This window comes from Corvus brachyrhynchos, unplaced genomic scaffold, assembly GCF_000691975.1.
Source record: "Corvus brachyrhynchos isolate BGI_N302 unplaced genomic scaffold, ASM69197v1 scaffold194, whole genome shotgun sequence".
NCBI classification, from domain to species: domain Eukaryota; kingdom Metazoa; phylum Chordata; class Aves; order Passeriformes; family Corvidae; genus Corvus; species Corvus brachyrhynchos.
Window position 1 is genome coordinate 4,465,032 of NW_008237890.1, and position 14,766 is coordinate 4,479,797.

The window sequence follows — 14,766 nt, forward strand, 5'->3', positions numbered from 1 at the left end:
GGCAGTATCTTTGTGAAGGTGGTGGCATCCAAATCCCTTGCCAGCATCCTGGCTCCTTGACATACAGGCATTAGAACAAAACATGATAGAACAACCCTCCTGGCACTACCAGTCCACATGCTCCTGGCCTGGGACTCAAAAGAAATCTCAGAGTGGATATCCTCTGGCGTTCTGACAGAAGTTACTGTCTGGCTCTAATAATAAGAAGAAGAATTATGTGAAGTTTAGTAGGAAAGAATAGGACAGCAGTCCTCTTCCCAGACAAGCTGAATGCCATGCAATTCCCTCTCATTCTCCTGCACAACCCTAGAAGTCCTGTATTCTGCTGTCCCACAAACCACAGCACTTGCACCTTGCCAGTTTAAGTCTAAAACAGTATTACACAGGGAAGCTGAACAAAGCTAGAAGCTCTTGTATCTTCCAGTAGATGACATTCAATTATCTTTCTGCCTCTGCTTAAATGAAGGGTTTCAAGGGAAGTAAGACACAACTTCTATTTTCTGTCCCTACTTGGCAGCATATAAAGGAATAATACTGGCTGCAGTGACTCCAAATCATGAGAAAGTGTTATGCTCTTATTTTAAGCAGGAAGTTTCATGATGAAATCAGCAACAGATTTATCTGCTTTCTATGTCCCTCCACCTTTCTGGAGGCAGCTGAGTTTGTCAAACATTACATCTTGACCCACAAGTCTGCCACAAGAAAGCCTATACAGCTTGTCTGCTGCCTCCCCAAGGCTCTCTTGCTGACAGCAAGAGTACTCCTTACTGGAGTTAAGACTGGGGGCTGGAGAGACTGGACTCACTATAGGGTGTGAGCCTCACTAGTAAAATATGTACTTCTACCTTTCTATTCCAAATACTAAATGGTACTTCAAAATCAGAATTTTAAGACCTGTTGAAGGTGAGCTGACCCTGCCATCAGCTTCCCAAACCCAGCAGATACCAAGGATCCTTCAAAACGACAAGGGGTAAGGTAATGCATTTGTCTGTTCTTGCACTCACAGAGATTTTCTAAAATCAAAATAAATATTCTACAGCTAAATGCTCCAAGTTTCAAAAACTGTAATTATCTGTAAGGAAATTTTCATATTTAGTTTATGTGTAAATTTGTTGGTTTGGGTTTTTAAACCACTATTCTACATAATATAATGTATGGCATGTATTAGATAGAAAAATAAAATTTCACTCTTAACATCCCACACAGTTTGGAAAGAAACAGGATCAAAGTCTCCAACTGAAACTGGTAACAAGCCTGCATCATCCCTTGAAGAAAAAAAAATCACTTGCATTAGAGCTTAGAATGGTCTTATTGACTTGCTCTGCCCTCTTACCTTTAAAATACATCTGCTATCTTCAAGTATATGTATCTGGGGTTTGTATTACAGGAATATGGCTTTTTGTATAATGATCTTTGATGGTTCTCCCCCTTTGGGGTATTCACACACAACACACATGACATATTTCACAAATAGAGAATACTTTGATCATATGCATACTACAAAATTGTACAATCACAAAGCAGGCTGTTTTTCCTAATGTTTCAACAGGTCCAGAAAATATCCATGTATATGTTAAGAGCTCAGCGACAAAAAATTACTTCCTGGTAAGAATATGGTTCATTTTGGATTTAGAAGGTCAAACTGAGTTAGTTGCAGCTTATTTTAGATACACACATCTTCTGAGAGCAAAAATGAGAAGATACAACATGCTGGTGGTGGCTGGAGTCACTCTTGCTCATTAAGAAGTGATAGTGTGTCTGTGACAATTGTTTGTCTTACTCTGATAAAATTCATAACATGGCAAAGGTTTACAAGATTTACTAGCACAGCCCAATTGATTAGAAGGATAACCTCATGAAAATACAAGGAACCTTTTGTCTAAACAGACTGGAATGGCAAAGTCTGGGTTTGACTTTCTCTTTTATTTTCATTTTTAAAAAGTCCTTTGAAGGACCACTTACACTAACATCTCTCAAAGAAATTTCAAGCGTCACTAGCCATGACCCATTAACATGTTAGAAAACTGCTCTGAGCTGATACCAAAAAAATAATTTTATATTAACACATTTGTATTTTATAAAGCACTTATGAAAAGTAAAAGATCTGTTAGCTCAGTCACAGAGTTTAGACATAGGTCAATTGTCTTTTGTCTGGGATGAAAGAAAACTGGTAGCATTTGAAGACTTTTATAAAAATAATCTGGGATCTTGCTTTGTTACTCCTCTAACCAGCCCCACTTAGAAAATTCTAAAAACCATGAAACAAAAGAAAAACTCCTTAGATTAAATGAATACTGATGAAACTGCAATTGAGGCACTGCCAGTTTAAAGGAACTAAAGTATCACCACTTGTCCTGATTATATATACTTACCAGTGCAAGATAGGTTGCTGCCCAATTACACTTTCTTTAGCTATTAACAGTAGTATCTTTGTTCCCGAACAATGTTAGATGCACATGTTCTGGAACTTATATTTACCTGGTGGATTCTTGGCAGGATCATTGTGGCTTGGACTTCCTGGTTGTCCAGAATCTATAAAGAAACGAAAGAAGTATTTTAATAATTTGTTTTGCAAGTATCTCACAACCTTTAAATACCCTCTATTAACTATTAAACTAATGCTTTACTTTATTCTTTAAAGGTCACTTCCCTGACTTTCTATGTGAAGCATTATTGAACAAACACACTATACGTAACCTATTTTATGCAGATGTAGAAACATTGTGAAAGATGCAATGATCCTAATAAGAGGAACTTGTAGATCACTGAATAAGGACAAGAGAGTCATTCAGGCAAATACTCAAGTTGTAAACACATTTACAAGGGTACCTTTTCATTCCCTTTCCCTCCATCCCCCAAATATAATATTGCATAATAGAAAAGCAGAAGTAACTTCTTCTCAGGCAATGACCAGAAAGACACACTGGATCAGGCAACTAGTGGTGCTTGCAGTGATAAGTCCTGTTGCTTTAGCCTTTCCTTAAAGCACAAAGGCCCACTTGCTTCCACAGACTCATGATTGCAACGAGGATATGACAGTCTGTTTAAATACAATATGGTCTTTGTGTTCCTAGCCTGTGAGAGCTGCTGTTGTGAAATTAAGATTATGTAACATAAAAACTAAGAAAATGCAAAAACTGTAGACTTCAAGTTGCATTCTTTTTATAATACATGCACCTAACGAATCAAGAAGAGAACGTAATTTCATATTAATACACTAAATAATAAATTATAACCTTATTCATAAAATCAGTTGTCTTTAAAACCATCTACTTTTCACTGTATTCCCATATCAATAATATAACAAAAACCTGCTCTACAGCAAAAAATTATCAAAGATGTAAGAAACAAAAAATGCAGAGAGGAAGAAAATAAATGAAGCACAGTTATTTGTCCCATATACAGGCATCTAAAATTGAGCTGTTGTAGAGTCTGAATAAAAAATACCGATTTTCTTAAATGCAGTGGCATTATTAATAGCATAAGACCACCAAAAGATTGCATCATAGCACCCCAGAAACTGCTACCACCAAATGGACTCCAGATGGATGTAGAGTTGTTGAATGCATTGCTTCTTAGAGTGCCCAAATTAAAGAATAAAAAAAGATAGAAAAAAAATATATATCAACAAATATTTGTCTTTCAATTATCATTACTTCTTCTTATAGCTGAGGTAGACCTCAGCCTAGAATGAGAGATTCCCTCTACCTGCTACAAGAACTTCAGTCCGTTGCCACCTATGCAGCTTCATAAACATAAACTCACATGTCTCTCAAGCACTTTAAGTTAACACAAGCTTGACTCTACAGAAGATATTAACTGAGATGGAAATCCTTTTCACAGCTCAAGTTCTACTAAGTTGATCTGAATGGCAGTTGTCCCAAAACATATACATCTGAGTAGCTACCTGAGTACTGGAATTCCAAGGCGCATGTGAAACCCAGTTCCAGTGGTATTAAGAAACACAACTAAATTTTCCAATACTGAATTAAATCACTCTTGTACACAATAAAATACACATTGAATAGGGAATTTCCCATGAAATTTCATCTATCTTCTTCAACCTTGGGCAGGAAACATGAAGGGCAAGCACACAGGTTGGATTCTGCCCTTACCATGGTTTTGGCAGTCGGGTACTCTTAGGAATCCCATTGTGCAGCACAGTGTGTTAACATTCAGTATGTCTGGTTCTTTGCGTGATATGATACAGCACTTCCCTTAAAAGAATTCAATCAAGTTAAGTTGAAAACTTAATCAGCTACAAGAAATGTTAGAAATATAACATTTCTCCACATATGGACCAATCTGTGGAGAATCGTCCTTTTTTCTGTGTGTTGAAATTCAACCTCCTGCAGGGGGTGAATTTAATGTTCTTCTGACAGACATTTTTGATTCTGCAAACCGTACATACAGATATTTAAATTCAGATTATCAGAGGGGATTAATTTTACACAGCAATGGTCCAAGTGTAAAACTACTGTAGATGTGTGGCTAAATGAAGTGTCAATTTGGTAGTAGATAAACCCAATAAAGCTTGAACAACATAGCTTCAGGATCACAGAGACTTGAAACTGAATTAATGAGGCCTACCAGAAAATAACCTTTGAAGTTTTCTCCTGTTAAAGTTCACTAAAAAGAAGCACGAAGTGAAGTAATTTTTTAGACCTTGCGCAGCAATTTGCTTTTACTCCTAGTTTCTGGATTCAGGATTTAAAGATCAATGGCAGTTTAAACACCTGTTGTTATAATTAGAAACCTAGCAAAGAATTTTCTAATTATAGGGATAAGCAGTTGGCCATTTATTATAATTTTCCAGTCAGACTTAGCTTTGGGTTTTGTTAACTACTGAAAAATCATGGTTTTTACATATTGATTCTCATTCTGTGTTTTCAGAGACCTCAATGAGATTTTGAGAAATGAAAGAATTACCAAAGATGAATATGAAAAGCAACTTATCTAACCCTTTACTAAATGCAGTTGAAAAAGCAAAGAATTTTACTCTGTATGAGAGCATCCACCTATGGAACTCTGCACTTAAAAGACAGAGAAGCATCTGATCCTCAAGATGAAAGACTTGAGACCGCCTGTGATGATCCAATTCTCTTACCAGTGTCAGTAATTATAAAGCACTCTTCTGTTTCGATTGGATGCAAATAGCTTTACAGAGTACAAAAGAAACATGTTCATTACAGGATTAAATTATCGGAATAATTTCATATAAAGAGAACACTGAATAAACAGATACATTGGAGCAATGCTAAAAAGAGGGAGTAAGAAGCATTTTTTGGAAGCCACAGAAGCTAAGGAAGAAAAAAGACATGTTAAGACAGTTTAAATCTTTCTTTGTCCTCATCTGTACAAGATCACTAATTAACAACATGAGCCCTTTCTTCCAGAGTGATTGAGAAAGACATAAACCAAACTCATTGTCTAGCTGATTTGCATTCAATTGTCCCAGCAAATAACTTTTGCATATTAAAAAAAAAAAAATCCAAAAACCATCCAACAACCAAAAGCAAAAGAAACCAAACCATGAAAAGGAAACCCAAATGCCAAGCAACTTCCTAAACTAGAAGCTGGATGAAAAGATAAACAACAAAAAACAAATAAAATTCCATCATATTTATGCAATGAAACGGAAATTTTCATAATTTTCATTTAGGTAGCTCCCAGCTGTAAGTTCCCTTAGGAACTTCGTTGTTGGTTGTTGGTTGCTGTTGTTGTTGTTGTTGATATGGAGCAAAAGGTCACCTACACGTACCATTTCCACAAAATGGTTTTCATATACAGCTCACAGCTACAGTAGCATATCTTCTGCTCTGCTCTTCTTGGTGCTGACTTATCCAATTTACCCTTGGTAAGTTATTGCCCCATGGATGAACAGTTTATACAAAACAGGTTCAAGCCAGCCTTTACTTTTAACAGGTCATGTAACCCTGATACACTTTATGTATAACTTACCATGATTTAGCATGGCTATCACCAAGACATCCAAACTCTATCTCAAATTGCTCTTGTTTCTAGGAAACTGTATGAAAGATTGAGTCAAGAAGCTGATGTATTTTATACTTAATTGTTTTCCTATGTTTTCATTTCTAGGGGTCGATCGCAATGAGCATCTGTGAGTGCAGGTAACTCAATGCAGCCAGAGCTAAGACAAACTGACTGCTGAGGCCTGCTTCAAGTGAGAATATAAGTTTCCATTTTCCCTGTGGTACAGTAAGAAATGTCTTGGCTTCATAAGGCACAGAAAAAAAAAAAGCTGGTGGTTTTCCATACAGCCAAGGACGAGATGCTCTCTCCCTTTGAACCACCTTGTCTTTGACAAGCAGGAAAGATGCCCACGCCAGCAAAGCCAAACAAGTCACAGTGTTGTTCCCCAGCTTCCTGAAGGATTTTTAGTATTGCTCACTTTAGTAATCTAATCTTTCACTTTTCAGCTGATAAGACACTCTCTTTAAAAAGTAAGCTATGCTGTACCTTCCTTATGCCCCATCCTGTACAAAAAATTTTGGTTTTAAGGCTCTCTGTAAGAGCATAATATCAAAGGCATTGAAAACAAGTAGCAGAAGAATCTGTTCAAATCTGAAAATACTTTCTAGAGCTATGTTTTAGGGAAATAAGTAGAAATAAGTAGGCATCACACTAATGAAATAAACTTTCTCAGTGGTTTCGGTGAACACATTTCTATTTGCCACAGGCTAGGAGACAGCCTTTGATCAGTCTCAGTTGTTTTCAGGTGACAGACACTGATTTAATCATTCACCAACAGGTAAATACATCCTTGCTCTTTGATAGTCTGTGATTTTGGTATGGGGGATAAGGGACCATAGAGATGTACCCATCACCAAATCATGTGTCAGTCTGATGTTGTTCAAACTTTCACATTCATATACAGAACTTGACCTGACAGCTGATAGAGTCACTATCACGAACAAGAATCACAACTACCTTCTAGACTGTCAGGATTACTTTGCCGTCTGACATCAAAAGCTTGAGGCATATGGTTGTACCCCTGAAAATCACAGGCTCACAGGTTACCATAGTGTGGTAGAGACCTGGGGATGTCTCCTGCCTAATCAGTTCTTGATCTCTCCTGCCTAATCAGTTCTTGATCTCTCAAAGACTCTTGGAACATCCATAGCAAAGAAAAGTAAGACATCTTCCTCTCCTCCAAAGCAAATAACCTGAGCAGCAAAAATCCATAAAACAAACAAATAAATGATTTCATCACTGTACTTTAAATCATTACCTTACTTATTATTACCCTACTTTTACTACGTAAATACCTTCTACTGCCAACACTATTTTACCTTGACAAAGCAACGATTGGTTTGACAAACTTCACAAACACTTGTAACAATTTCATTTTGCAAAAGCAGTGTCTTTCTTTGTGTAGTATTTCTCTGATAATCGAGAATTATTGTACAATTTTATGACCATTATTCACACCAACTCTTGCGATAGGACAGCTAATTTATGGTATAAACAAGCTAAAAGTGGTTTATTGCATTAAGTATCTGCTGAAAATCTGCTATAAACATAGAAATGTTAGTGTCAATCTTGTTTTCATAAGTATGTCAACTTGAGGGCGGATTTATTTTTCACATTTTCATAGATCACTACATTTAATTCAAATACTTCTCCATAAAATTTTGGCTGTCCAATTTCCTCTGATAAAATGTTCACCACCACCAATTTGTTTGGTAGAGCACAAGTCCTGTGAGGAGTTCCAAGGGAGCTGGCATTGTTTAGCCTGGAGAAAAGAAGGCTGGACACTACTGCCCTCTACAACTACCTGACAGGATGTTTTGGGCAGGTGGGGTCAGTCTCTTCTCCCAAGTACCAAGTGATAAAACAAGAGGAAACAGCCTCAAGTTGCATCAAGGGAGGTTTAGACTTGACATTAGGAAAAACATTCTTCTCCAAAAGGGTGGCTAGCCGTTGGAATGGGCTGCCCAGGGAAGTCAGGAAGCCACCTTCCGTGGAGGTATTTCACAGACCTATAGATGTGACAGTTAGGAACATAGTTTAGTGGTGGACTAGGCAATGTTATGTTTACAGCTGGACTTCATGATTTTAAAGGTCTTTTTCAACCTCAAGGATTCCATGATTATATATCCCTGAAGATATATGGTATGAAGCACAGTTCACACAAGGAGGAAGCAGCACCTTAAAAAACAAATAGGGTTTCACTGTGAGAAAGACATGTTTCCCCTTGTATCTTTTCCCAACATTATATACTTGTTAGCAATATGTGCTCATGACACCCAGACCAAAAACATCCACAGCACTGAATCAGTGACTTCTTTTAATAACGCCGTTCTGCTACCCTTATTCTGCAAGAACTTCTGGGTTCACAAGACAGCTCTGCTATTGCACTGGGTAACTACATGAAGGGCTAGTCCTATACGTTTTTACTGTACTTCTTGTTCATACAACTGGTGGTAAACAAACAGCATAGAGAAGTGACCCAGGAGACATGGTAGGGACCTCTCAGGAGACCAGTGCAACAGCAGAAGCTTCCCTGAAGGCTGGATGTGGTGAACCCACTCAGGCAGGCTTCATCAGCACCCATGTACTGCACCAGGAGCTGTAACAGTGACTAAGAATCTTTACCTCAAAAGTTTGCTGCCATCTAACCATCACCTAACTGAAAAAGGCAGCAAAGAACAGAGCTGACTGCTTGCCCAAAAAGCTAAGGTGGCACCTAGGCTTTAGCCCAAGCAGGCATGTCACTTCACAAAGATTTCAGGGCTCAGGCCATGGAGGTGCTTTCCGCTGGGAGCTGGTGAGGCCAGTCAGCAGAAGCTGGGGTCTGTTTTCATTTAATTTAAAACTGCTTTGGAGTGGGGACACAGCAAGAGCTACGAAGCCATCAGCTGACCCATCTCCCCACATGCCCCCATGCCCTCCCACCACAGACAAGGTCGCCTGTGGCCAGCAGGGTTGGCTGAAACCCCATGTCTCGGCCACTGGAGGAGCATCCCCATGCCTGGGCTTGTCGGGGCAATGCCAGTGCCACGTGGGCTGACAGCAAGGTGCCATGTGACGGGCTGGGGCGTCAGAGCACAACAGGTCATGGCAGGCTCCCTGCTTCACCTCCCCTTTTATCAGCAGATCTGCCTCTGCCAAGTCACCCAACCGGGCATTGTCAAGACTGTTAACTTTCCTTCAGAGTATTTTAATTAGGTAAATAAAAAATGGTAATTAAATCAACATTACGTAATGTGTTTCTGATTTGTAATCTCATTTAAATTAATTAACTGACTCAGTCCTTGTTTAGTTTTTAAACTGCCCTAGTTAAGAAGTGGAGCTCTGGGAGTAAATCCAGTTTTTATATAGTTGAAAGAAATTCAAGGACCTAGGAGCACTTAGCAAACAAAAATAGCAATAACCATAGTAAGATTTTCAGCTTTATATCCCATGCATAGATTTATCTTTTTAATCTAAATTCCTTTATTTGTTTATGTGAAATAAGTCACAACACTTATTTATTCAAAATATTCCTTATACAATTTATAAAGACCATATGTTGCTCATACTGAACACGGAAAAAATTTCCCCAGTTGTGTTATAAGTTGTGCATGGAATATGTACATATTTATGTATGCCCGCACACACACGCACACACACACACGTATTTTTAAGTTAAGAAAAGAGTTACATTTTTTCATGGCCTGAAACAAATATTTCCCATACCTCATAATATTAGTTGAGCTCTTTTTTGACATGTACATTAAGAAGAGATTTACATAGGTATCAAGCCACATGTGGATGAATGTGAAAGAATGACATTTCTTTCCAAAACTTGTTGGATTCAGTAGGAAAAGATGAGATACGAATATTTAATTTTCTCCATCTGGAGGATACTAGCTATAGTCAGAAATATTCAGAAGTAGTTTTTGGAAACCAAGAAGACCTTTTTTGTTAAGGTATGTTTCATAAAGGGCTTTTATTACTGATACTTCAGAAAATCAAAAGCAAAATGCAGAACACAGTGGAAGACTTATTGTGATGTTTAGAGAAGGAAGAAATTATATGATGACTATATTAATTTAAAAGTTCATATTTGCAAGCAAATAATAGGAATTTCCTTGAATATACCTTCAGCTAAATAATAAACTGTCCATTTTATTCTGTTCTGTAAGACAGAGTTGACCCTGATATTTATACAATGTATATTGCTGAGATCTTCACAGAATCACAGAATCAATTAGGTTGGAAAAGACCTCTGAGGTCATTGAGTCCAGCCTATGACAGAACAGCACCCTGTCAATCAGACCATGGCAGTAAGATACAGATCCAGTTTTTTCTTAAACATCTCCAGGGACAGTGACTCCATCACTTCCCTGAGCAGCCCATTCCAATTTCTAATCACCCTTTCTGTGAAGAAATTCTTCCCACCATCCAACCTGGACCTGCTGCACTGATTCTGGTTTCAGAGAAGTCAATGCAGATTTTACCACTGAGTCCCATGCAATCAGGATTTCATTTTCTGTTGAACTGTAGAGCAGTAAAGCAAAAAGAGTTCAGGGAGATAAAATTCACATTTCCACTACATAAGACAACATTCTTACGCCAGGGATAATGACAGGATGAAGAAAAAAATCAGGTTTTTTAACATGACAAAGGTTGTTAAAATCAATGGAAAGTTGCTCCAGTGAGTTTTGGACGAGGCACTTTATGGTAAATTATAGTTTAAAAGTACAAAAAAATAGCATAGTTCAACAAATACTGTAGGAGAGATCTGCATTTTTTTCTTCCACATGCATTGCACTCTCCACTAAATCATAGAGTAATAAAAGACAGATTCCTAAGCAGTTCAGAAATTTACAATCGTATGCTACTTAACTTACTTCTAAGAGACATGGGGCATAAGGAATGCCATGGTTCTGTGGTTCCTCAAGCAACACATTTTTTTATCAGAGATCTTTTCGAAAACAATGTCTCAAATGGAAGTATATACATGTGTTCTTTATAAGGTGGATTTAATTTCATCTGCTGTAATCTAAAAGTTAATAGACAAAATATGCACCACTTTTCCTACCCATATTCACAAACACACACACAATTAAAAAAAACTAGCCATGACAAAAGAAAGATTAAATCTATCAATGGGCACTAAGTAGGTAATATACAAGAACTGGCTGAGAAAAATCACCCTACCTTTTCATGCCAGTGGTTCATAACTTGATAGTAATTGCATGTGTGCTCACAGGCACCATGTTTATACACAAGTTCCTAACAAATAATGAGAAAGTACTGAAGCAAAAGTGATAAAAAAATTATGATCTATGAATTAACTTTCTGTCTAATTTGACTTTTTACGGTAGATAAAAATTAGAAGTACCTAGTCATATGATGTGCCCCAGAAGAATGTAGAACTGACTAACACATACATACAAATATATGACCAACTCAGTTTTGAGTTGGGATGTTCTGCAAATAAATGCAAGGAATTATTTTTAAAGCATAAAACTTAAAAAGAAAAAAAAAGTTATCTTGGTTTAAACTGTGACTTTCAAGTTTAAAACAAAGGAATTTTAAAGAACACTTTTCCCACAGGCTCCTCATCTCCCTACTAGCAATAGTACTGCTGTTGCAGTCATATTGGTCAAAAGCTACTAAAAAAGTATCAAATCCTATATGACCATATTCATTTGTGCCTTCCCAACATAACTGTCATTTTGTGGTTAATATCACATGGCAGCATCTGTTTTGAAGTTCTGTAATTTTCACTGTATATTTCACATTAGCATATCCCTCACTTCTTTAAGTTCCCAATTTCTAATTTCCCTAACTTTCTAATCATCTATGTAGGTGAAGTTCTCTGACAGGGACTATTGTACCTGATAGGTACAATACCAGCTGCAGGTTTGCAACATTTTAAAATATGCTTGCTCATTCATTGTACAGCAAAGGCTGCTTTTGCTCTTTCCAGTTTGTTTTATTTACAAAAGTTGGCACATGTTCTTGCAGTACATAAGGGTATTATATACTTGAAAAAAGGATACTACTTTTTATCTAAAAAAACAGATGTATGGGTTCAAATTCCAAGGCTTTCATTTTTATTGCTTACTACTTTTTTTTTTTTTTTTTTAATGAGTAAAAATTGAGTGCTAATTAAGGAGGGGGAGGCAAGGCAGAATGAGGGAGAACAAAAACCCTGACTCAAAATTCTTACTGCACCTGGTAATTTTCCTGTGACTTGAATACTATTTAACCATCCACTGTTTCTAAGGCTTATTTTCTTACCATTACTACATCACAGCAGGACCTTGAGAAAGCTATCAAGACTGATTTGTTCTGCAGCTATAAAAAAAAAAGTCTTTGGAGTTAAAAAACCTTGTACAAGTTCACTAAAAATGTATCAGAAACTCAAGTTTCAGTCTGTGTATAAAGCAAAAGGAGTTGTACCACCCAACAGCTCCAAGACATGAAGCCAGTGTAACCTTAGATATTCAGTATGCCTACGGTAACTGCAGATTTAGATTTTTATTAAAGGCCCCTTAATACTTAAAAAATAACTTTCTGCTAGCTAAATATATATGGTAAAATTCAATCCAAACAGCTCCTTTCATTTTAATAACCCTTTATATCCATGTATCTATGCATATGTGTGCATGTGTGCAGAAATTATAAATTCATATAGCTTCAGGGTTATCTTATAGCCAATGTTTTGGGCTTTGAGAAGGGGAAAGTCTGACGGGTTAACTCTCTTGTGCATTATTGAAAGAACAAGAATAAATGCAAGCAACAGCACCTTAAAATAGTATTCATTACAGAAATATTTCAGATTTTTCAAAAAACTTCAGAGCAAAAAATAGCAACTTCATACTTGCACTGCCCTTCTTCTGTGAACAATACTAATCATTTCCCCTATTGTGCATCCACATAACAGGTTCAAGATTCAGTTTAATGCCTTATGTGTATTCAAGGCCCTTGACAAGCCTGTTTTTCTGAACAAATGCGTTAAAAACACATGACCGGAAGGAGTTAGATGAGGCACAGTGAACTGCGTAATAGTTGAGTTGTATGCACTGAAATTATGGCAGACATTTTTATGACTGATTTCAAGCATGTGACAATACTCTAATGCAAACCTGCAAATTCAAACTTTGCTTTACCTTCCTCCCTTCTGCTCTACACAAATACACAACACATCTTGTGTGATTCTGAAAAGAAAACCTTATTACAGCTCCCTTTTGGCCCAGCCTTCTTTCTATGTGGTTGTTGCAAGCACTCCAGAGCAGTATAAAGTCAATCTATCTGTGCTGCTTCAGCAACTTAAAGTGACTTCAGAAAAGTGTGCAATGCCAACACTAGACTTCATTCACATCAGCCTAATTTTGAGCAGTTCAAGTTTCCATGCAGTTGCTAGAATTTGCATTGCTATGCAGATGAGACCAGTTGGCTAGTTTGACATTAACTTTTATACTTATGAACAGTTATATCAAGCAAATCTCCAAAGCCCCAAAATGCTTTCAAGCAGTTTTCCAGGAGGTGTTGTACCTCTGAATAACAACTGTATCCCTTTAATGCCAACTTAAAAGTGAAACCTGAACAACAGTGGAGCCTTTTCAGAACAGTGGTATGATATCAGTAACGGCAAGAACATGAGAAAATACAATTTTTTCATGAAATTCACCTTGGCCTAGAGCTGTGTTTCTCTGCCCAGTGGGTGTGACTGACAGGCAAGCATTGAAGAGGGCCCACAACTAAGTCACACAGACTTGTGAAAAAAAAACAAAGAAAAACAAAACAAAACAAAACAAAACAGCACTGATCCCAGGACTCAGCACAGTTAAGTCTGCTGGTTAGGAGTCCTCCCAAACTGGTCCCCCCTCTCAAAGGTCTGAACTTGCCACATAGAAGTAAACACTTTTCATTTGATGCTCTTTTGTTCAATGGCCCACATTCACTTCCACATGTGGAAGGAGAACAATGGTGTGTGACCTGCCTGCAGTAGAGCAAGGCAGCATCAGGGCTGATAAGAGAAGCACTCCACCAGCAGCAAAACAACCTCCAGAAACTAAGCATAGACCAGCAGCACATTGTTTGGCCAATTTTTCTAAAGTGATTCTGGCATTAGTCTTACTACATACACAACTGCTAAAATTAAATCTGTGTAACAACATTAAAACACGTTCCATATCAAGTCAGTTTGTCTGCTCTAAGTCTAAAGTCCTGCGTCCCCCCAGGAAACACTAGCCATATTGTATGGACCCTTTCTTCTATTTTAATCAAATGAACAATGAAATCACTTCCATACGCATAGCAATTGATAACAGCATGATGTAAGTGTTCAGGAGATGGAAACAGCACATGAAGACAGATTGCCATGACAATGAGAATAAAACTAAAGTTTTAAACCAAGTTTAGTCTAGAGGTTACCACAGTTTGTTAGACAGTATGTGACTGTATATAAGAGACAGCCCAGAAAACATCAATCTAGGAAGACTGTTAAGCTTGCAAACCTACAGTGTTTTTCATATACCACTTGGCTCAGTCACAGCAAGTGCGGGTATCTTCGCATGTTTCCCACCTATTTCAAACAACACACCACAACCTAGCATTAAGTTCATGTAGAATACAGGCAATTGCATGAGGATCTCTCAGCAAAGGCATATGTCAACACCAAAATGATAGCTGCCTTCCCAAATGTATTAGCATAAGTCTATTTTAATAAGCAGCAGATGGAAAAAAATGTAATCAGTATGTTTCAGCGTTAAAAAAAAAAAGACTAAACACATATAAAAATAT

The 14,766-nt window shown here is 37.4% G+C and overlaps 1 protein-coding gene across 6 annotated transcripts in view; it reads right to left on the bottom strand.

Moving 5' to 3' along the window:
- The window catches only part of NFIB (nuclear factor I B), a 263,106-nt gene that overhangs the window by 68,883 nt on the left and 179,457 nt on the right, over positions 1–14,766 (bottom strand). For all 6 annotated transcript variants that reach the window (XM_017732876.1, XM_017732878.1, XM_017732877.1 and 3 more), the window contains exon 3: positions 2,479–2,532. In XM_017732876.1, the coding sequence (XP_017588365.1) occupies positions 2,479–2,532 (54 nt within the window). The remainder of the gene's footprint in view (positions 1–2,478; positions 2,533–14,766) is intronic.